General features: G+C 38.3%; 2 protein-coding genes across 3 annotated transcripts in view; both read left to right on the top strand.

Moving 5' to 3' along the window:
• Window positions 1–24,493, top strand: part of LOC308697049 (uncharacterized protein) — a 94,471-nt gene that overhangs the window by 56,018 nt on the left and 13,960 nt on the right. Inside the window, exons 1-2 of one of the 2 annotated variants that reach the window (XM_081376103.1) lie at window positions 7,568–7,658; window positions 17,464–17,708. The exons of the other annotated variant lie outside the window; for it this stretch is intronic. Of the exons in view, the coding sequence (XP_081232229.1) occupies window positions 17,651–17,708 (58 nt within the window). The 5' untranslated portion in view covers window positions 7,568–7,658; window positions 17,464–17,650. Of the gene's footprint in view, window positions 1–7,567; window positions 7,659–17,463; window positions 17,709–24,493 lie in introns of those variants that run through there. 2 annotated transcript variants of the gene reach the window in all.
• Window positions 2,276–4,171, top strand: LOC308691783 (uncharacterized protein). The gene is made up of 2 exons (XM_081367339.1): window positions 2,276–3,752; window positions 3,838–4,171. The coding sequence occupies exons 1-2, from the start codon at window positions 2,368–2,370 to the stop codon at window positions 3,881–3,883; spliced, it is 1,431 nt and encodes a 476-aa protein (XP_081223465.1). The 5' UTR covers window positions 2,276–2,367; the 3' UTR covers window positions 3,884–4,171.

Genomic DNA, 24,493 nt, shown 5'->3' with positions numbered 1-24,493 from the left:
TTCTACACTAGTATTTATATCAGTTAATTTGGTGCAGCAGAGACTATGATTTGGACTTTTGGTTACTAGTCAAAAGGTATTTAACATTTTGGAGATGTTATCTGACAGAAGATCCGATCCGAATCTGTTTGGGTGTAAGCCATCAGCACGGAAAAGCCTAGGACGCTCCCAAAACAGATTCCAATTATTTACAAAGAGCAGTTTCTGTTCATTGCACCATGACGTTAACCATTCATTTAGTGCGAATAATCTACTAAACTTGTCATGTCCTAGACGGTACGTGGGAAGCGGTCCTGACACAATGATCGTTGTTTCAGGCGATGTGCAGCGTACCGTCTCGATCAGATTCCTGAAGTCTTTCTTCAGAACTTCCGTCTGGCGCAGCCTGATGTCGTTCACTCCCGCTTGCAATACCAAAGTTCCGACGCGCTCGTTATCGTTCAGAATATCGGGAACGCGAGCAGCGATTTCAGAAACACGAGCACCAGGAAAGCAGTGACTGTGCACCTTATTTTTACCTGATGTAGCATGGACGTGCCGAACAATGGAATCACCGATGATCACAGCATCGCGTTCTGTTTCGCGAAGAGGGGAGAAGCGGTTTTGTGTGGATAACTCGAAAACCGGGAGGGTCGGAGAGGGTCTTGGTCTAGACCTGACTCGCGTCTTCCGCTGCGGAAATATCCAGGCTTCGTGGTGGCGTGTTGGAGCCGGAGTGAACGAGACCATGGCTGATCGCGACCTTGGCGCCCGGGACCGATGCTGAGTGACGCACGGAGTAGACGAGGTCGGAGTCAGCGGGTTAGTAACATTAATCTCTGATTTGTGAGCATCGGCGCGTGATGTTTCAAGAGCCAAACGCCGGTCTATCAGCTCGGCCTGTCTCACTAAAAGGTTGTGGATCTGTTTCTCAACAGCTTCCGGCTCAGACTGCACCGCGTGCAGCTCAAATGTGTCTTCACCTGCACCAAAAGGTAGACTACATACATCTGATATATTCGCCATTTTAACAGATGGACAGTAAGTTAGCAACGACACTACCAGTGATGCTATCAATTAATACTAATTTCTGACAAACGTCTTAGATATAATCCGTCTTTTTAGTGGTACGGGTGTAGAGTAGACGCACGATAGGTGAAAAATGTTTGTAAGTGAGTGTTGAGAAGACGCGTTCAGCCGTGATCCCCGGGAGTAACCTATAAGAGTATCCAGCGTTGGATCACTAACAGGCTTGAGACACGTCTGCTCAACAGTCCGCGTTGTAACTATGAGGTTTGAGCAGTAGTGCTTCTCAGTGAGGAAAAGTAGAAAATGTTTGTTGTAAGTAAGTTTAAAGAGTAAAATCAAGAATTATAAATCAAATCGATGGAGCTCCAAAGACAACAACGCGTTCAGACGCGACGCATGCGCATTCAACAACAGGAAGTCGCAACAGGAAGTTGCATCTCTCGCTCATAGCAGACTGACGGTTTGAGGAGTGGTTAAATGGATTAATTGTTCACCACAAGACTAGTAATATGCGCTAACAAAGTAAATAGGGTCAATTTTGATTTCATGTAGCCTTTAAAGTCCCCTTGAAATCAAAATTGACTCTATTTACTTTGTTAGCGCATATTACTAGTTTTGTGGTGAACAATTAATCTGTGCCAGTTAATACACAGAAAAAATTTTTGTTTGTCGTGGTTATCTTTAATCAAAGTCTGAAAAGTTACTTCCGGTCTGGAATGGCGTAAGTTTGACGGCTTGGGTTGAAAATGCTTAACCTCTGTTCAATATTCCCTTTCACTTGGAAATACGTCATAACACTGGAGAAAAGTCGTTTGCAACTTCCGGTTCACGGGGACTTTAAGAGATTGTAGAGTCTGTATGCATGCTCTTTCTTAAGAGTTGATAAAATATATACACACACTTATAACTTGTCATAATTAATTATATATATTTCCCTTTTTAAGCTAATTTACTGGCGTTGTGTGTGTACTCATTCATTACATTCATAAAGTTCAAAAGGTTGAATCACAGGCTTCATTGCACAGGATATGCGATGTGAGAAACACACTTTGCTTGATGATGCGCTTGCAGTATGTGTCCCCTGATGGTATTTTCCTTAAAAATGCTCTACGAAGGCATCATTTATGTTGTTGGGAATGCAGTGGGATTATACTATAAAAATATGAAACTCAATGACAGATAGCTGCTTTCGATTTCAAATGAACTCATAACGACTAATTAACGAATCAGGTGATGACTTAAATCAAAGAAACACCTGGGGAAACTGGGTGTCACAGGCAAACATAACAGACAAACACTAAATGTGACAGATGCTGGAAATGTAATTCAAAAAACTCTTTTTCTTTCATTTCAGAGCTAATGGAAGAGAGTGAGGAGAGTGAAGAACTGAGTGAAGTGGAGGAGGAACATCATGTCAAACCTCAAAGTCACACAAAGACTAAGAAGATTAAGAAAAGAAAAGACAAGAAATCTTTCACCTGCACTAAGTGTGGAAAGAGTTTCACAGCCAAACAAAGTCTTGAGATTCACATGAGAGTTCACACTGGAGAGAAGCCGTTCACATGTGATCAATGTGGGAAGAGTTTCACAGCCAAACATCATCTTGAGATTCACATGAGAGTTCACACTGGAGAGAAGCCGTTCACATGTGATCAGTGTGGGACGAGTTTCAGTCAATCATCATCCCTTAATGTTCACATGAGGATCCACACCGGAGAGAAGCCGTTCATGTGTGAACAGTGTGAAAAGAGATTCACAGACAAAACATCTCTTAAGATTCACATGAGAGTTCACACAGGAGAGAAGCTGTTCACATGTGATCAGTGCGGGAAAACATTTATTGAGTCATCAAACCTGAAGAAACACCTTACAGTTCATACGAAGGTGAAGCCACATTCATGTTCTGTGTGTGGAAAGAGTTTTTCACTGCTGGAATATTTACATAGACATCAGAAAATTCACACTGGTGTGAGAGAGTACATGTGCTTTGAGTGTGAGAAGACTTTTATTACAGTGACCTGTTTAAAACAGCATGAGAGAATTCACCTTGGAGAAAAACCTTACAAGTGTTCACACTGTGACAAGAGATACAGTGTGTCAGCATCTCTGAAAAGACATGAGATGATCCACACTGGAGAAAAACCGCACACATGTGATCAATGTGGATCGAGTTTCACATACAAACAAAGTCTTGAGATTCACATGAGAGTTCACACTGGAGAGAAGCCGTTCACATGCAATCAATGTGGGAAGATATTCAGCCGATCAGCACACCTTAAAAGTCACATGAGAGTTCACACTGGAGAGAAGCCGTTCACATGTGATGAGTGTGGAAAAACATTTATTGAGTCATCAAGCCTGAAGAGACACCTTACAGTTCATACGAAGGTGAAGCCACATTCATGTTCTGAATGTGGAAAGAGTTTTTCACTGCAGAATTCTTTACATAGACATCAGAAAACTCATACCGGTGTGAGAGAGTACATGTGCTTTGTGTGTGAGAAGACTTTTATTACAACTCAATGTTTAAAACAGCACGAGATAATTCACACTGGAGAAAAACCTTACAAGTGTTCACACTGTGACAAGAGATTCATTCGACCATCATCTCTGAAATCACAGGAGAGGATCCACAGCAGAGAGTGTGATCAGTGTGGAAAGATTTTCTCTTTTAAAAGTCACCTGAAGATACACATGAAGATTCATGCAGTGGAGAAACCACATCACTGTAGTCTGAGATCACGGTAAGTAGTTCATCTTTATGTGCTGAGAAACAAAATCTCTTCTGTGTAAGTTAGTCACAGTCAAATATCTCTTCTCCACCTATAGTTGGCGCTGTTTCACTGTGGCTGCTGTTGTATCATCCAGGTTGTGAATGAGGCCGACACCTGATGTGATTGTAAAGCGCTTGGTGTGTACAGTAGTAAATAGTAGCGCCATATAAATGCCTCATTCATTCATTAGTTTCTTAACAGCCACAATGAGCAACAGACATTTTGTTGTTTGATTGGTTTCTGTTAACTCATGTTCAACCCAACATGAATGTGTTGAAAAAAAGTTTGATTTTGACATGTGATTTGTCTGTTCAGTGAATGCAAAATCACTCTCTGACAGTAGGTGGCGCTCATGTCAAAACAAGCAGAAATAAAGCAATATACATAGCAGCACTGTGCAACTTTCTCTTTCTGACATTACTGATTATGGTGAAGATAAAACGTCAAACAGTATTTTCATGTTTTCTAACAGCAGTTCATGTTTTTGTATTTGCTCTGGTGCTTATTAAGAACACAGAGACGAGAAGCTTCCAGATTCTTCCTCTGTTAATGTTAGAAAGGTGTTGGAAATGATGTGATTGCTAACAGTTTACATGTCAAGCATGCACCATCTAGAGTTTCATGACGAACCTCACAGCAATTGGCTGCCGACTGCGTTTTTCGCTTGATATGTGCATAAAGTCAAGAACTGACCAACCTTTTGACGCCCTCAGTCGCTCTCAATGCTTTCTCTGGTCTGCTGTCAATCCCAAAATGCATTGCGCGAGCGTGAAGCTCGACTTCCATAGGAATGAATTGAAAACGCTCACTCCGCTCCGCTCGCACCATGCCAGTGGACACGCACCGTAACGTTTACATACTGACCTGTAACGTTAAAGGGTTAGTTCACCCAAACTAACCCTCATGTTGTTCCAACCATGTAAGTCTTTCGTTCATCTTCGGATCACAAATTAAGATATTTTTGATGAAATCTTACAGCTTTGAAGAATTCATCTTCCAGAATACGTTTTAATACGTTTTGGGAGTTTATTTTTAGTCCATCTCCTACCCTGAAGTCCGTTTTGCAGAGATGGACTAAAAATGAACTCCCAAAACGTATTAAAACGTAGGGGAGCGCGGGGCACAACCTAACGCGGGGTTAGTTGTAACACGCTTGTTTTAAATACTTCCGCACATGCTTGGATGACGGAACTTTGTGTATTTACTAGTTGCCATATCAACACTACATAGAAAAAAAAAAAAATCCGCCAAAATTATTTCTATTTTGGAAGATATTCATAGACATTTATTAAACCATAGCAAAAGTAAATTTCTTACTTAAGTTAATTTTTCATCTCTATTTTTTGTGTTTATTTAAAATAAGACAAATCTGATATTATTTTAATCTCCAAGATGTTATTTAACAGTTGAGATAGTTATTTAATGCTCCGCTAACTAGCAGAAGACACTAGCAGGGTTTAAATCCCAGTTGTGCAGGCAGGGGCATGTTGTAACACTGCGTTACAATGTGCCCCTATTAGAAATATGCTATTATATTCTATACTTTTATTAATTTTATTGAGAAAACGTGAGAAAAATGTGAATAAAGACTGAGTCAATGTTCAGAAATTACTAATTATTTATTTGTTTTGAACTATGTTGTATAGCTGTGTTTTCATGTGTTCGTAGTCAAAACTCAAAAATGAGTTTATATTTAATTATTAAAAATTTCCATTATTTTATATGAATACGTTTTTTAATTGTATTTTATTTAGAAAATATTTTAGATTGTTTTGTATATTTTTTTATTGCTCACACACACACACACACACACACTCTAAACTCATTTAAACTTATAAACTCAAAACTCAAAAACTTGTAAACTACTTTAAACTTCAAACCACTTTAAACTTATTAAGTTTAAAGCTCCCAGCTCCCAAGCAACTCCATAGCAACCAAACTTGAGTACCCTAGCAACCGTTTTGCAAGACCTATATCTCTGTATCAGAACATCGTATAGAGATGAGGTTTGGCTCTTTTGACTCATGCTAGCAAACAGCACTTCCAACATGCTACACATGCTAGCAGTGAATAGCTACATGCTAATAGCGATTAGTTAAGTGCTATATCATGCCAAGATCATGCTAAGAACTCTATAAAGACTCCATAGTAACCATCTGTGACAACTACCAACCACCTAGCAACACCATAGCAACCACCCAGAACACCCTAGCAACCGCCTAGCAATACCATAGCAACCACCCAGAACACCCTAGCAACTGCCTAGCAACCACCCAGAATACCCTAGCAACCACCTAGCAACACCATAGTAACCACCCAGAACACCCTAGCAACCGCCTAGCAACCACCCATAACACCCTAGCAACCGCCTAGCAACCACCCAGAATACCTTAGCAACCGCCTAGCAACACCATAACAACCACCCAGAACACCCTAGCAACCGCCTAGCAACACCATAGCAACCACCCAGAATACCCTAGCAACCACCTAGCAACACCATAGCAACCACCCAGAACACCCTAGCAACCGCCTAGCAACCACCCAGAACACCCTAGCAAACAACCAGAATACCCTAGCAACCACCTAGTAACACCATAGCAACCACCCAAAACACCCTAGCAACCAACCAGAATACCCTAGCAACCGCCTAGCAACCACCCAAAACACCCTAGCAACCACCTAGCAACCACCCAGAACACCCTTGCAACCGCCTAGCAACACCCTAGCAACCACCCAGAACACCCTAGCAACCGCCTAGCAACCACCCAGAACACCTTAGCAACCGCCTAGCAACCACCCAGAATACCCTAGCAACCGCCTAGAAACACCATAGCAACCACCCAGAACACCCTAGCAACCGCCTAGCAACCACCCAGAACACCCTAGCAACCGCCTAGCAACACCATAGCAACCACCCAGAACACCCTAGCAACCGCCTAGCAACCACCCAGAACACCTTAGCAACCACCCAAAACACCCTAGCAACCAAACAGAATACCCTAGCAACCGCCTAGCAACCACTCAAAACACCCTAGCAACCACCTAGCAACCACCCAGAACACCCTAGCAACCGCCTAGCAACACCATAGCAACCACCCAGAACACCCTAGCAACCGCCTAGCAACCACCCAAAATACCTTAGCAACCGCCTAGCAACACCATAGCAACCACCCAGAACACCCTAGCAACCGCCTAGCAAAAAAAAAACGTTCTGGTCCAAAATTTCTCAAGCCAACTTAAAGTTTGTCTCGACGAACTTTTGCATTCAATAAGGTGAATAGGTTAGACAAACTTAGTCCCGGTCACATTGGAAGAAGTTACCGAGCTGGGGACTATTTTCAGGCGCTGCGTCATATCACTACGCCTGCTGCACCCATGGTACAGCCGCACAGTTCCTTGATTATTACGCTGGAATGAGAGTAGTTCCTAGCCATATAGGCTTAGAAAATAGCAACTTTTCATTTTCCGTCGATCTTAGTACACGGTTTAACTACAGAAGAGTCAAGTTTTAAATAGGAAAAATATTGAAACTCTTTGGTCATTTTGAAAGAAATGCTACTGGACTCATCAGAATCAATGATCTGTGCTAAGCTATGCTAAAAGTGGTACCGTCAGACCCGGAGTTCGGCTGAATGGATTCTAAAACGGTAAAACTCAACTGTTTAACTCTGGGGGAGATGTAAAATGAGCTTATTTCCGAAAAAAGTGGAGTATCCCTTTAATCTCTCGTTCCACACTCCAGTCCAGTTGGTGGCGGTAATGCACCGTTAAATGGTTTGCCAACCGCCATTAAACACAAGAAGAAGAAGAAGAATGCAACGCGCCAAAAACGGAAGAAGGAGAAGAAGTCTTCTGAGGCGAGGAGAGCAGTTCACGGTATTTCTCATCTTTACACAACCATCAAACACACTTTATACAGTTTGATTAAGCGACAGACTCATTTCTGTGTTGTTTTCATCGATCACAGCGATACTTGTGCGTCTTTTCTGGCGTCTTCCTACTGAAGTAGCCTAAACATTTAGTGCAGCAGCAGCGAGCATGAGGAGAATATGTGGAGTTCATTCAGACCTGAGCGATTTTGTGTTCGTTTGTGTGATTGTCTCGATGTTTGTGTGAGAACTGTTACTGAATGTCAAGGAAAAAGTTTGAGATCTGTGAGGGGAATTGATGGGAAGTTTTGCAATTGCCGTTTTATTTTATCTTTAGCAAATCAAATTGATCCCAAATTTGTTACTTCACATTGTTAAAATAAGCTGGAATAGATATTGCTATAACGTTACTAGCCTATATATTTCACTTTGAGCTTCTAATGATTTTTTTTAGGATCATTGTAAGTTTTGATCTAATAGCATTATTGCAATGAATGTAGTTAAACAAATCTAAATATATTGTAGATATTGTAGTTATGCTGCTGTAGTTATTTAGATGAGGTGGTTAATTAAGATGAATGCAATAGTGTTTGTTTTTGTATTTTTTAAAAATGTTTTATCCATGTCATGTTGTGAGAAACAACAGTATTTTCTTTCATTAGAGCAGTTTTCAGGCTTTTATCATATATCCTGAGTCAAATAATGTGTTTCTAACAGCAAACACTCAGAATAAAGTGAGATGATCTGCTGATGATCCTGAATGGCTTGTTGAATGAGTGTTGATAGTCTGAGGCTCATCAATTAACAGATCTGCTGAAAACACTCTTTATTTCATGACAATAGTTCCTTTTTTCACCTCATTTATTCTGCTGATGTCTTCAGATCTCCTGTAAATGGCCACTTAAAGCTCATTTCTACAGAGCACCTAAAGGGAGATGTTGGAAAAAATGTGGGATGGGAGGGAAAAAATTCAAATCTTCTGCGTTCCCCCGAGAAACGCGTCCTGTTTAATGTCCCGCTGGCAGTGTTTCGGAGATCCATCCGTATGTTAACAATGCGCACGGTTCATGGAGTTCAGTAAAGTTGGCAATATATTCACAGACCTGACATCCCAGATCAATAACTCTTGAGCTAAACTTTGTTCAAACACAAATGCCAGCTATTTCCAAATTATCTCTATGATCTCTAGTAGGGATGGGCGATATATCGCATGCGATTGTTATGCGCATCTCATCAGTAAAGCCGGTTCCTTGATTAGTAGTAAATCGCCATCACCTGCTTTCAGATGGAGCGGTGTTAAATTAACACTCCTGGGGCTGGGAGTGTATATGAGTCCACACTCAAGAGTGTTAAAGTTAATGAGATAATTAAGTGATTAATTAAGTGACTATTGAGCATTATTGAAGACACCTGATGTTAACAAGCAGAATCACTGAAGGAGAAAATCACAAATTGTAAGTTACCATTAAGGTGATGGGTGTTTGCTTTAGTTGTGCTCTAGACCATTATATGTTTACTTTAATATTTACTGTTGTTTGTCTGCTGTTATTGATTTATAACAGTTAAATGAACAAAGTAAAATGTTATCTTATAGTGTTGGTTATGTGTTGACATAATCATGCTGTGATCTGAATAAGGAAACTTATTGAGATAGTTTGGTTTAACTTGTTAGCAGCAGTTTAGTGATTTTTCAGCCTATGATTATCAGTACTTTACTTATAATTCAAAATATTTAATAAACATTGTTCTGATCAAAAGACATTTAGATAAATTCATTTAAAACACAGACATCAATAATCAGCCTGTGAATCTCAACAATGGTGACAATAATAAAGCATGTTGCAGTGGCTGCCACCAATCACAACTCATTAATGGCTCCCATCATGCATTGCGGTATGAATAAATTATGATCTGAATTGTCTATGTAATTTACTTTTCCTAATTGAATATTCTGCTCGTCACCATTGTTGAGATGCATAGACTGAATCTTGACATCTGTGTGTCTAAACGAACGATTTTTAAAAAAACAACTTTTAAGAAATCCTTTAAATTATATAAAAAATTCTGGCCATTTATGCAGATTCTCTAACCAACAACATAAATCGAAGTCAGAATGAAGGATCTTAATGAGTTCAGTGATCAAGGTCAAATGATGAATGTTATAATGTAACCAACAGCAACAGATCACTTTTTTCTTTGTTCAACTGGCAGTTACAATTCAGATACAACAGCCAAACAAAATCTAAAGTACACACATAATGGTCTAGAGCCCAACTAAAGCAAACACCCATCACCACAATGGTAACTTACAATTTGAGATTTTCTCCTTCAGCGATTCTACTTGTTAACATCAGGTGTCTTCAATAATGCTCAATCATCACTAAATTAATCACTTAATTATCTCATTAACTTTAACACTCTTGAGTGTGGACTCATACACTCCCAGCAGTGTTAATTTACTGGAGTTTTTGCTGTGTACAAAGAGCCGTAGTTAACTAACAAGCTGAGCCATATCGCATTAATTATTGCTGCCGATACGTCCGCGATATTGATGTGATTTGGCTCAGCTTGTCAGTTAACTACGGCTCTTTGTAGTAAATGCCGCTCCATCTGAAAGCAGGTGAAGGCGATTTACTACTAATCAAGGAACCGGCTTTACTGATGAGATGCGCATAACAATCGCATGCGATATATCGCCCATTCCTAATCTCTAGGCAGCGGAGAGACACGTCCTAAGGGAAAACCCAAAAAAGTGTTACTGGGTCAATGATGTGACGGGTCATTTTTTTGTCCTAAGGCCTTAATAATAATAATAATAATAAAAAAACAAATATATAACATCCAAAGTATGTAAGGTAGTACAACTTGATCTCTTTTACTGAATCCAAAAGGTTTTAATTATATTTTACTACATATAAAGGTATTTTAAAGATTTTGAAGTGTCAAAGGGTCATTCAGTTTAACCGTCCGAAGGCCAATACAGCAATTTCATTTGTGATTAAAATATCTTAAAATTTAATAAATCTATATATATTTTTTTATTCTGGCATGATTTTATAACATTATATATCAACAGTGCAAAATGGTATTAAAACTATGTGTAGAAGTCGTTGCTTTGTTATGAGAAAGAATGTCTGGAAAAATTATTTTCATTGATGTCATTTAGAGTAACCAATATAAAGGGCTCCATTTTGGATCGTCATGTGGTCAATATTATGCGACAGGATGTGACATCATTCAGACACCTGCAAAGGACCGAATGGTTGTGAAGCAAAGTAATTAACTCTCTCTTAACTATTAGAAAAATTCATGTTTTCACTTGCTCATACACATGTCCCCAAATATCAGGTCATTCGGTACAACCGCTATAAAACATGGATAATGTTGTAATATTTAAAAAACTTTTACTAAATATAAAATGTTTGATTGTCCTTTTGGTAGCTAGCTAGCTAACTAACAAGCTAGGCAGCTAGATATCAGCCTGTTAGCATTGAATGAAGATTTTGTCATTCATTATAACTAGGGCTGGGCGATAAAACGATAACGATAATTATCGCGATATAATTTTTCTCGATAAAACGATATCAAGAGTTCGATAAATGTTCGATAATGTTTATGCGCCAAAAGCAGAACGAAACTCATTTGAACAGCGCGCCACACTGACCATTTATCCGCTCGGCTCAAAGTCCAAACAGCAGCGTGAGCTCACACAGATGAGTTTACTCTGATCGGTCTCGACACGAGATCCAGTGAGAAGCGCTTGAATTCAGCGAAGAACAAAAATGTCTCAGTGATTTAAACCAGTTTAAAGGCAGATGAAACAGCGCTGACTAACAGGGGAAACGCTGCGTGCAACGATGCAGTCAGAAGACTTTTCTGTCTACAAATTCCCATCATTTACCCTGGATATACTGTAATGTTGGCCTAGTAATATTAACTGCACCATGAAATGTGGGTTAAACATATTGAATTGTATTATATTATTAATGTAGACCATGTATTAAAGGACTAATGGAATATAATTACAGTATTATTTAATAATGTATATTTATGCTACTGTTTTTCATACAAATACCATAGAAACCATAAAGTTAAATTTTGCCATGAGTGAGGTTGTCATGATCTAAATGCATGATACTGGATGACCAATGGTTAAGTTTAATAAAACTCAAACAGTCAGAATATTACATTTTGCCAAATAAAAATGAGCACATGCAGAAACTAAGAAATTAATTGTCCAATAAATATATTTATTTTGTTAAGAAAGAATGACAAATGTTTGAATGTTCTACCTCGGACTTGTGAAATGTTCACCAGTTTGGCAAGTGTTTGTCCTGATATGTTCTGACAATAAAGAGTAGTTTAAAACCACAATGTTCTGGTTTCTACAACTTTCACTTAGGAGCAAAAATCTGCCTTTAAACTTGAAAGAAATAAAGATTTGACTTTTATCGTGATAATTATCGATATCGACTGATATATAAAAAAAAATCTTGATTTTTTTTTTAAATTTTTTTATTTTTTTGGCCATATCGCCCAGCCCTAATTATTAGGGGTGTGACGAGATCTCGTGTTACGAGATCTCGCGAGATTAAAACGCGACGAGATTTCTCGTCGAGGTGAAACTTTGTCTCGTGAGTTGTTGTGATGTCAGTGATGGAGCGTGAGGGTGAAATTAGTATTGAAGATGCCCCTGCCACTTTTAAATCATTTGTGTGCCTGGCCAATCACACACACACACACACACACACACACACACACTCACTGTCCCTTGCTCACTCACTCACTCGCGCACACACGCGCTCACTCGCGCACGAACACTCACTGTGGCTCGCACTCTCACTCACTCGCCACACTCACTCTCGCTCGCACTCAACCCGTCGTGGAGGACCGTTAAAATTAAACATGCTAGTCTTTCTGTCGTGATGTCCTGAAGCATCGCAGACGCGTAGGTTGTCGCCCACTATGACACACTATACGAAATGAAACGATCGAATCTTGCGTCCCGACGCCCGTTGTCCGAATCTCCACGAAACGGATCGTGCCAAAATCGTGCTTAAATAGTGTAATCTGAACCAGGCAGGTAATAAACATTTGACCTATCACGCAAAGAACCTATTAAAGCACTAAGACATGGGAACAGTATAGCTAACATTCACATATCACATGTCATATCGTTGCATTTAAAGTGTTATTTCAGTTATTTATACTGTTTTATTTTTTTATGTTCGATTTGTGGAAAGGAGTTAGATTTCTCATGTGAAATCGTACAGGGGAGAAGCCAGACGGTAGAGTTTATAGCAAAACATTTTGCAGTGTTTGCATGTCCTTTACTGCATAGAATTCATTAAAATAGAAGTAAAATAACATTCATTACAAGTTGATTTCAAAATGCACCTAAATTGTTTTGCATTTTGTGATTTTCAGTTGAATAAAAGACTATTTTCCATTCATATATTTCATCATTGAGGATTTCTTAAAAATTGTGTAAAAATCTCGTCTTGTCTCGTTCTCGTGAACCCAATCTCGTGTCTCGTCTCGTGGAGTAAGCGTCTCGTCACACCCCTACTAATTATAAGAGTCATTCGGTTAAACAGAAATTTTGGTTATAACGAATGACTTTGTCATATTTGTACATATCTGGAATAAATAAATACAACATTTTATAGAAAATGCTCGCCAAAAGAAGGGAAAGGTATCATTTGTTTTTATTATTTATATTATTATTTTCAATAATATAGGTGCCTGAAATAGATACCCCATAGACATACTATGGTGAAGGGAATGGCCAAAAAACCTGGATTGTGCATGTTTATCCTACTATGGTAGATTGCATAGGGATTTTGTATTGAACATGATTTTGCAGCACAGTGTCATAGAGACAAGGGGGTGGGCTCATTTTACTCAGGCAATCAATCAGTCTTTCAAGATCATCATGAAGCCATATGATTAAGCCACACCCTAGCGACCATTAAGAGCACCCTAGCAACTGTTTACATAGACTGCCATTATAAAAGGCCCAGAAGGATATCTTTGCAGCACATTGTCATAGAGACAGGGACAAGGAGGTGGGCTCATTTTACTCAGGCAACCAATCAGTCTCTCAGGATCATTGTGAAGCTATCAAGCCACGCCCTAGCAACCATTAAGAGCACCCTAGCAACCCAAACAGAGAGGGATATCTTCAAATCCGAACATTTTTCATGAATCTATAGCCTAGCAGCTCATTGTTTAACAATTTAAACACTTGTTCTAAGACCAATTAAATGCTTTAATGTTTTAGGGCCCTATCTTGCACCCAGCGCAATTGACTTTGTACACCGATGCATGTATAATTCCTATTTTGCACACGCGCACAGCAGACTTTTCCCTCCACAGACGCACGCCGGTAAATTTGGAAATACACTTGCGCTCCCGGGGCGGTTCAGCGAAAAGAGATGGCGTGTTCCGGCGCAAACGTTCCCTGGAGCTATTTTGCAGGTTTAGAAAACAATTCCGCCACTGACCAGGAAAAACCTAGTCTAAAGTCAGTGGCGCGTTGCGTATGTTATTCACATGCTATTTTAAGGGCGCATGCTTGGCCATAATCAATGTAGCGTGTGCACAACGCGCGTACACTTTGATTGTCTCATCTACACAGAAGCAGCAATTTTCATTTTTTGCAAATCATACATTATTACAAGGAAAGATATTAACACGAGAGAAATCATTGTTGTGTCCATGAAGATGTGAAAAAAATAGGCATAAATCTAGCTTACACATTTACTCAAATTATCATACGCCTGTTTAACCGAAGCTAATTTGGGTGGGTTTCTCTCATCACCATACAATGTCACTTCTCTGTGTTTTACGGCCCTGACAAGAACATCGGTCTCCTCGGCTGTGAACCGCTCCTGGCAAATCCGCCGTTATAATAGCAAACCGCCATGGAACAAGCGCGCCTGCTCTTAAAGGGAATGCGAGATGTGGCTCTGATTGGTTTATTTCACGTTACGCCCAAAACACACCTATGTGTAATGTAGCTACTTCAGACCAATCCCTTTTTATGGCGCTTTTCCACTACACAGTACCAGCTCGCCTCGACTCGGCTCGGCTCGCTTTTCGCTCCGTTTTCCATTGCAGATAGTACCTCCACAATAGTACCTGGTCGTCATAGCGACGCCGCAGGAAACTGCCGTGACTTAATCTTTTACGCGAGACGTGCCCGCTACCCACACACACAGGACAATGGAGGAAATCGAGTGTATGCTGTTTTTGGATGTTTTTGTTTTTGCTGTTTTTTATTTAGGATACTCCGTCTGGCGCGTGCAATGATGACGCAGTGAATAGTGACGATTCTCTCTGACCAATCAGCAGTCTGCTGTGTTTCCACGTCACATTTTAGTATCGCCTCAGCTCGCTTTAGAACCTCGCTGGAGGTGGTACGAAAAAAAGTACCTGGAAGCAGGTACAGGTACAACTTTTACACAGTGGAAAACCAAACAGAGCCGAGCCGAGGCGAGCTGGTACTGTGTAGTGGAAAAGCGCCATTAGATTTGCATCGAGCGCAAGAGTCATGTATCCAGCCGGTATAATAGCAACATCGCCCGAGATTCGCCCACAAAGTTACTTGCGTTTCGCGCTTGATACCTGCGTTTCAGATAGTTAAAATAGGGCCCCTAATGTTTTAATTAATATAATTTGCGATATAAGTTATATATTCATTCCAATATCAAAATGTTGGATATCAAAATGTTTTAATGTTTTTAAGTACTCTTTACATTAATAGCCTATTATATTAACAATATTGTTAATAGCCTATATATTAACAATAAAATCTGCTTTTGAATCTATTTGTGTCTGTTTATTGTCTTAAATATTCATAATGTCAAAGGCAGCAGACATGGTCATTCGGTATAACCGGCCTTGGTCATTCGGTAAAACCGATATAGTAAATATTTAAATGGAATAATATTGTTTTTAATAACTAAAGGAACTACAATAATACAAATATAAAGCAGATAAGGCGTTTTTTTTTTTTTTTTTTACATTTCCCCTTTTCTCCTTTCCCTGTGCAATGTTTTACTTGAATATGTTGGAGTGTTTAGAGTAGTCCAATAAATGATTACATTTATGAGATCAGTGATAATTTTATTTAATATTTCTTTCTATCTCAACATCAATGTCAAATCAGTTTTTTTCATGAATAATTATCTGCAAATTAATAATTTTAGATATATTCATGTCATCTTGTAAAAAATGACAAAAAAAAAGTTTTTATTGATTGTACAAACCACAAAATCTTATTGTTAACACTAAGGGTGTCACGATTCTCCAAATCCTCGATTCGATTACATTTTCGATTCTAAAGTCACGGTTCGATTCGATTCTCGATTTAAAAATAAATAAATTGAAAGCACAAGCTATGCCATTTTAAGACTTTTATGCAATATAATAATATCTGACCTTTGTTCGCAATACCACACACTACATTGTCAAATTTAAAACGTTTATTAACAACATAATGTAACAATAACTTATATCTTCAGTCAAATGGAAACTTAAACAATATAACCTATTACCTGGCTTTTATAGTCCCGGGGCTCCCTGGACTCCTCAGAGCAGTCACAGGCGAATAGCACGGCGTTTTAAATTGGGTTCCCACAGCGTTTGCAACGCAGTACGAGAGAACGTTCTCGTAAGGGAACGTACTTGGTTACTTGCGTAACCTCGGTTCCCTTAGAGATAAGGGAACGAGTACTGCTTTGCCTTGCCTTGCTATTTCGCTCATATCAGGTACTTTTCGCTTCAGTCGATTTAAACCTAAAATCCTTTGGCGAGTTTTTTGTGAATTACACTCTCCAGTCGCGTCCAAATTGGCGCGCTCGAGGTTGGCAGGGCGCCATGCGCTCCCATTGGACCGTACGCCACTGCTAACTTGCCATAGGTTCCTGCAGTTGCCACAGCACAGACAATCAGCTCGCTCAGACGAGATATGATGCTCTCGCTGTGCAGCTGCAATGTGTTTTAAAATAAAGGCTTCAATATTCTCGAGAAAAGGAGTTTTACCTATTACAGGCAAGCCGAGCTGCCGTGACATGGGGGCGTGGCAGCATCGACGATTCCATTTTTTGATTCAATAATCGAGATTGAGCATTATTTTCGATCGATTTCGATTTAAAATCGAAATCGTGACACCCTTAGTTAACACCTAGGTAAACTAAAAAATGGTTTCAAATATAGTTATATCTCCATTCTATTTTTTTACACTTTTAAAAACCTTATTCGTCAATGACCCTACTACAATAAAACTCATTAACTTCAATGTTAAACACTGTAGTGTGACCAAATTCAGTTCACACATAAATGGTCTCCTACTGGTCATACTACAACACTTAGTGTGATACAACATGCTTTTGCATATTTTATACTATGAAACTTACAGCTGCTTATTTCAGGCCGGGATGGAAATGCTCAAATATGGTGAAGCCCTTGGTCTCATGTTCATTGTTTAAAACACATGTATGTGTATTGATTACATTTGAGGTGTAGGCTATACTGTATGTTCGAGACTGGACTCTGGATTTGCGTTTGCAAAAGCGATTGGCTTTGTTACTTGAAGAATAAAGTTTATTTTCTGGCATCAAAACCCCAAGACTTCAAGAGGGATTTTTAGTGACAGACTCCACAACAATATTTGAATGAATAAGGAGACTAATTTTAGGGTTATGAGTTGAATGAGCATCAGTTACTTAATGATAGATAGAAATGCTTAGAAGTGTCATTTAGTATAAAAACAAACTCACTAACTGATATATTCTTGATTTTGGCAGATAAGCTCCTCCCATAGCAATTCATCATCAGTGAAGCTCCTCCCACAGCAATTCATCACCAGTGAAGCTCCTCCCACTGTAATTCTCCAATAAATGCTGTAAATTCCCATCATCTACAAGTGAAGACGAGCATCAGGAAGAGCTGAAATCTGCAAAGACTGAGTTTATTAAAGAGGACAGTGAGAACATGAGTGATCCAGAACCCTGCAGAATGAAACGCACTGAAGATCCTGGAGAACAAAGAGGTTGGTGTTTATTCATTCATGATGCTGAAGAACATTCATGTTAGAAACATTCAAGCACTTCTTCACATTTAGTTAAACAGGTCAACTATGAAATTGGTACAAAAGTTTCATTTTTGGTTTTAAAAAAAAAGGTCAGTAACGCGAGGTTTGAGAATTTATTGTCAACATCAGGTCAAACTAAATATTATTTTAGCTCTTTTACTTTTAATGTATATCTGGTTCACATTTTTTCTTCTATGTTAAAATTTTTGGACTTTTCATAGTTTACAACAATTGTTTCGTTTTTTTGTGGCCCTTTTTTTTTTTAACCCTCTGGGGACCAAGCTGTTTTTGGGGCCCTTGAGATGTTCTGACATGCTCTGACATTTGTGCTTTTTTCAGTTATTTATAAACACGTTAATGGCAAAGGTGTAAATTCACTCTATATAGCACAAACAGGCCTACCATAATATGCGAGCAACATGTATGTAGATGTTTGTATTTTTAAGAGAATAATGTTTATGCGTGGTTATTTAAAAAAATAAAAATGAAAGTTGCTGAAATAAGACCACAAAACTCATACAAAATATGTGCCCACAAGACTTTTGACTAATGGATGTTTTCTCTTCGAGTTCTAGCTTCAAAATTATGTGAAAATAGTCTTGCTTTATCGTTCACAAAAAAAAAAACATTGATTTAAATGGTGTAAAACAGGTTTTGCTTGGAAAGCCAATATGCGAGGGGGAGGAGTAGTTTACACCTTAGATTACCCAGTCCCACCCACTCTGCATAATGACTCTGCATAATTAGCCATTCATTCAGGTGTGACACTGACTGAGCCACAATGCAAGGACAAAATAGCCTATATATTTAGAAGAAGACTTATATTGACCATTTAAGATTTTGCTTACATCTATCTTGTAAATATGTTTTGCTATTTTATTAAAAAGGTTACAATTACAACAATAATTACAATTTCAGCAATATTTCTGCAAAAAAAGTACTTTCTTTGTAAAAAAAAAAAAAAAGATTATAGACCCATATTTTATCATATGTATTCATTAGTTTGAATATAGCCAACATTGGAACATCTTAGTCTATGACTTTATTTTTGACAAAATAGTATTTTATATATATGAGCAGAAAAGCTTATTTGATGTGACAGTATATTCTACAGTAAAAACTGTACCCAAATCTAGTCAACAAAATATTGTCTTTCATACTTCGCCTGACTGTAACGTTGTTTTTATGAAATATTAGGGCATAGCCTATAAATGTTAATTTGCAGTTTAATACGTTGCTTATACAAATACATTTTATTTTAACATATTTCAGTCGATTTTTACTCATCTCAGTAGGCTGTAGCAAAGCAGTTTATTCAAACACAGACGCGCGATTCATATTTAGGCTAAACAGTCTTTACAAATATGTACCCTTCATTCATCTCACAGAAACGCGATTCATATTTAGGCTAAACAGTCTTTACAAATATGTACCCTTCATTCATCTCACAGAAACGCGATTCATATTATAGAAACGCGATTCATCTTTTTGTTTACATAGGCCTACACTAACGTTATTCCATAACGTTATTCCACATTAACACTTGAGAAAGGATAACTTAGCCTACCTCACTCCTCAGCGGGATCTGCTGCTCATATCAGCACGGAAAATTTTCTCCATAAGGTAGGCTATATTATGCCTCTTTGTTTACAGTTGATGTGGTCGTTTCACAGACTGAAATGGTTCTCAGAATTTGCGTTTGAATAGTGGTCAAATTACTGTGAATCATCTCGTAATGAGCTCGACTGGAGTCGCTCTCTTTGTATACAGATTACAGAAACTAAGAATATTTGTTTTTTATATAAATGATTTCTTTTAAAAGATGCGATCTCAAGCTTTATGCCCATGGGTCTGTTTGCCTGTTTGACTGAATTTTCGCGGAGTTATAGATCATTTTCGAACGCGTTTCAAATGGGAGTTTACTGACAGAGAGAAGGCAGAAATAGCATCATGTTAGTTTTTCTTTATTTGTCAAAAAGCAAAACACTTTATTTTTATTGTGAGTATACAGAAAAAAAATAGAAACTGAACAGGATCGATTGATGTATTACACGAAAATGAAAGATCAAAATTAACAGAGCATTTTGTGTTTATTTTTCATTGCTAAAAAAAAAAAAACGAGCAAAACGCGCGGGCGCGTTTTTGGTCCCCAGAGGGTTAAGTATCAGTTCAGGCTAGGGCTGTCAACGAATATTCTAAATTCGAATATATATTCGAATAGTTTTAAAAAACAGAAATTCGAACGTTAAAATTAATATTCGAATGTGAATTTCGAATATGGAAAAACACGCCCGCGGAAGCAGAGGCGCGGCTGTCTGCTTTGCGAGTGGGCGCGCGCGCTGCCTGAGGGACAGGTCACACGAGTCGCACTGTCTAGCACAGCGTCACTGCTGAAAGTTGACAGTGCACTAAAAGACAATGGAATAAATTGCAGTCAGTTTTTCCTTTTTTAATACAAGCACCAATAATGTAAGTAGCCTTTTTCTTTTTTAAGGGACAATATTTTTTTTATATTTTTTTTAATTTAACAATGTTCAATAAATATGCAATGATGGTATTTTTATGAACGGGTCATTGAATCTCACGATTCGTTCAAAGCCACAGATTCGTTCACGATGCAAAATAGAGCAATAAGCCTACTGACAATACTGTTTTAAATGTAGTACATCACTTAATGCTACCCTTCTGTTTGTTGAACTGTTGTATAAAATCAATGTCACATTTGAAATCGTGTGGATATTCAGGAAGCATTGCATTCTTGCTCGTATAATATGATCAACATTAAAAACAACTGCTGGATATCAGTCTATATTTTGATTGCAGATTTAGTAGCACAGATAGCGCAAACGGCTCGTGGCAGAACACAGACCGACTGAACGACACTTTAAGTAGAAAATCTCAAATGAAGATCGCTAAACTCCAGCTCGTCTGTGTTTTCAGATCATCCGCGGTTCTTCAGCAGTGTAGAGAGCGCGCGCGCATGGTTGCCAGATACTATTGAAAAGACCAGGTAGAAAATGTGTTCTTTTAACAGAAAAGCTCTGACTGGGGGTTTAATTATTAAAATCTGGCAACCGTAAGCATGAACGCTCGTAAAAACAGTCAATGTGTTGTCGTCTCCTTTATTTGACACAAACAAGTGGTTTTGGTTAAGTTTAAAAAATGTTTTAACACATTTCAGTCTCGTCTTTTTTCGTCAACGATATTGCATGTGTTGATATAGTCACAGTTAGGGTTGGGAATCGTAATACATTTTCCGGTTCCGCCAAACGATTCCGGTTCCGGTTCCGGTTCTGGTTCCCATTCAATACAAATTATTAAAACAACTAATAAAAAATAGTAGTAAGGGGAAAATGCACAATCCTTTTTGTGTTTATTTCTTATACTTGTCAAATGAGTTTAACAGACTGGTAATGTCAACAAATTCAACATATTATTTAGCAATTTTTGCAAAAATAATAAATTTTTCTGAAGGAAAATAAATATTTCTGCATTTTCTAGGATAATTTGGGACCTCTCCTATAGCTTATTGTATCTCCAGCAGTGGAGAATACCCTCTCAGAAGGGCTAGAATATGCTTGAACACATGTAAGATCCAGACAGATGAAACATAATATTTCTTATACATAGGGTTGGGTATTGGTTGGGTTTTATCCGATACCAGTACCTACTCGGTATTTTTCAAATGGTTCCGGTGCTTAAACGGTTCTTAAACCGGTACTTAAGAAAACGAAAACGCACACACTTTATCAAAAAAAAAAATACCTGTGTGTGTTTTCTGAAAAAAGATTTTCTGATTTCTGATAAAATAAAAAATTGTGCTGATGTAGCCGAAAACACTTAAGTTAAGATCAAAATTTTGTCTTCTCATATTATATATATATATATATATATACAGTGTTTCCTTTAGGATTTTTTTTAGCAGTGGGGGCAGGTCTGTCCGAACAACTGCGCGATTATCCGACATGCACTTTAACAATCACTGCTGATAGACGGCTTTCGTACAGCCCGGGCTTTATGGAAACTTGTTTTATTAGGAGCACTTGTGCTCCTAATTAAAAAAATTTAGGAGCACAGTCCAAAAATTTTTTTCCTTTAACGACACAATATTACTGTGCCACATTGTGTGACAAAAGTTTACCTTATGAACATTAAATATTTTCAGTTTTAGAAAAACAATTACACTGGCTGTCATAAATAAATTGCATAAAAAAAACCCTAAATTCATACATTTCGTGCCTCACTAGCGATTCTTGCTTGAAGTGTGAATGTCCGCACACAAACATGGTTGGCCCTGCAGGGTTTTACCTGGGTCAAAAATGGTCTTCGGTGGCCAACACTTTAAAAAAAAAAAAAAAAAGCTGTGATTTTACCTCTGGATTTCATAGCTTTGTAAGATAAAATCCTTCTTTAACAGATTATTTTGGTATGTAATTATATCAATATAAAAAAGCAGGGAAAAAAAAGTAGCATTAAAAATTTTATTTTAACTAAGTCTTATTTTCTACCATCTACAATTGAATAGGCTACCATTCAGTTGTAAATGCTGTAGTTTATTAAGGCTAAATCTTGCTAACCATATAGGCTGTACTAAAGGGGGTAAGCACACCTTAGGTTCTTATTTGTTCTGTAAATTATTTTTTTGAAACACTTTACAATATGGTTTAACATTAGTTTATTACTAACATGAACCATGAGCAATACATGTTACTGAATGTATTCATCTTTATTAATCTTAATAAAAAATACAGCTGTTTGAGTGCATTAACTAAATGTTAACAAATACAACTTTTGATGTCAATAATGTAGGCTATTAAATGTTGAAATGAACATTAGCAAAGATTAATACATTCTGTAGAAGTGCAGTTTATTAAAAGTTCATGTTAACTAATGTAGTTATAACTAGAGTTTAATAAATGGAACCTTATTGTAAAGTGTTACCGATCTGTTATACACCGATTCAGACGTCTCGTGAGTTCAGTGTTGGAAAGATCAGTCGTTAAACCATTCATTAAAACGTTGAAGTGGAACCTTGCTTCGCAAAGAGAGTGCTCGCGCGCACGCGACCAGAGGGCGCGCGCTCTCGCTCTCGCTCTCTCGTTCTTTTAAACATGCGCCCAGCTGTCACAAGCGCAGCAGTTTATCTACATTACACACCGGTCAAATAAGACTTTGGCGGGACGAAAAAAACGCTTTGGCGGCCGCCAAAAAAAAAAAAATCTTCGATCGGGTCAGTCGCAAAAGTGCGCCTAAATATCTTTTCATGATCGCACACAGACATATTTAGGCGCAAATGCGAGTGAAATGGTCGCACTGTAGAGCCCTAACGTTACCGCCATTAACTAATCTACATAGAGGAAACACTGTATATATATATATATTACATATTACATATTATAGACTTTTACAAAACAGAGAAATATCTGACACTGAGCAGAAATATTTAACACACATAGTATAGCCTCATATAAATATACTTGATATACTTCATACTTGATATGCAAGATTTGCAGTTGGCATTAAAATACTAGACTTACCCGAAGAGGAACACTGCAGCTGAACTTGAACTTTAGTCAAGAGTGTCAGAGGTTTTGGGTTCTAATCCGCATTCGTAGTTTTTTTTTTGTTTGTTTGTTTTTTAAACCGATTATGCTCATCAGTGGTTGTATATCAAGCAGGGACACTTTGTGTGCATTATATGTTTATAGGGGGCGGTGAAAAAAGTCAGGCACCGAAATCAGGCACCGAAAGTTGCGTTCTTATTCGGTCTCGATACTACCGTTTACATCGGAACCGGTTCCCTATTGGAACCGGGTTTCGGTACCCAACCCTACTTATACATAATATTTCGATTTGAATAATTGATTCATAAAGACTTCACTTCATTACTGGATGAATCAGCACTCTAGCAGTTAAATAAACAGAACTGCATGCGTCTTGCGGAAGAACATTGTAGCCGGAGCTACTTCTCTGTTTATTTCTATGACGCGGGTGAGTCACTCAGGCACTGTGCTACTCCGCAGCGGTGCCGGTGCAAAGTAGTCAGAGTATAAACGCTTATTACAGGCTTACCGTAGTGATTCAGGATAAGACAAAAACACGGTTTGAAAAAAGGCATTCTTGATGTACTCGCTCATTATATACATGTAGTAAATTCTGAAGCAAATTTTCGTTATTTGAAGCGACTTTCAAAAGGTGATTTACTCAGTTTTGGTTGCTACCGTAGACATCAGTGTTTATTCTCGAACTATAAACTTTTATTTCAGTACTTCTGTGATCATTTGAATATTTGTAACACCGAAATACCGATACTGTGTTGTTGAAAAGATTGTGAAAGTAAAGCGGTTTCATATTGACAACTGCTCTCTCAGCGATCGCATGGGTGTTTGAATCGAGATCCTCTCTCTCTCTCTCTCTCTCTCTCTCTCTCTCTCTCTCTCTCTCTCTCTCTCTCTCTCTCTCTCTCTCTCTCTCTCTCTCTCTCTCTCTCTCTCTCTCTCTCTCTCTCTCTCTCTCTCTCTCTCAAAACGTATATGAGTAGCGCGAGTGCTTTCATTACTATTTTAATATTCATGAGGTGAGTGCGAGACGTCGCTATTAAAGGATAAGCTCCCAGCACTTCGCCCACACATCGGCCCAGAATCGTTTTTGGAACCGAAACTTAGGAATTTCGCACGGTTCCGGTATTTAAAAAAAAAAAACTACCGGTTCGGCATAGGAACCGGTTTTCGGGTTCCCAACCC

Source organism: Scardinius erythrophthalmus (genome assembly GCF_964197995.2).
Source record: "Scardinius erythrophthalmus genome assembly, chromosome: 1".
NCBI classification, from domain to species: domain Eukaryota; kingdom Metazoa; phylum Chordata; class Actinopteri; order Cypriniformes; family Leuciscidae; genus Scardinius; species Scardinius erythrophthalmus.
The sequence above is the reverse complement of the archived record's forward strand: the minus strand, read 5'-3'. Positions and strand labels throughout refer to the sequence as shown.

Coding starts and splice junctions, on each gene's coding strand:
- LOC308691783 (XM_081367339.1), top strand. CDS start 2,368: ATGGAAGAGAGTGAGGAGAGTGAAGAACTGAGTGAAGTGGAGGAGGAA. Junction 3,753..3,837: donor CACTGTAGTCTGAGATCACG/GTAAGTAGTTCA, acceptor CTCCACCTATAG/TTGGCGCTGTTTCACTGTGG.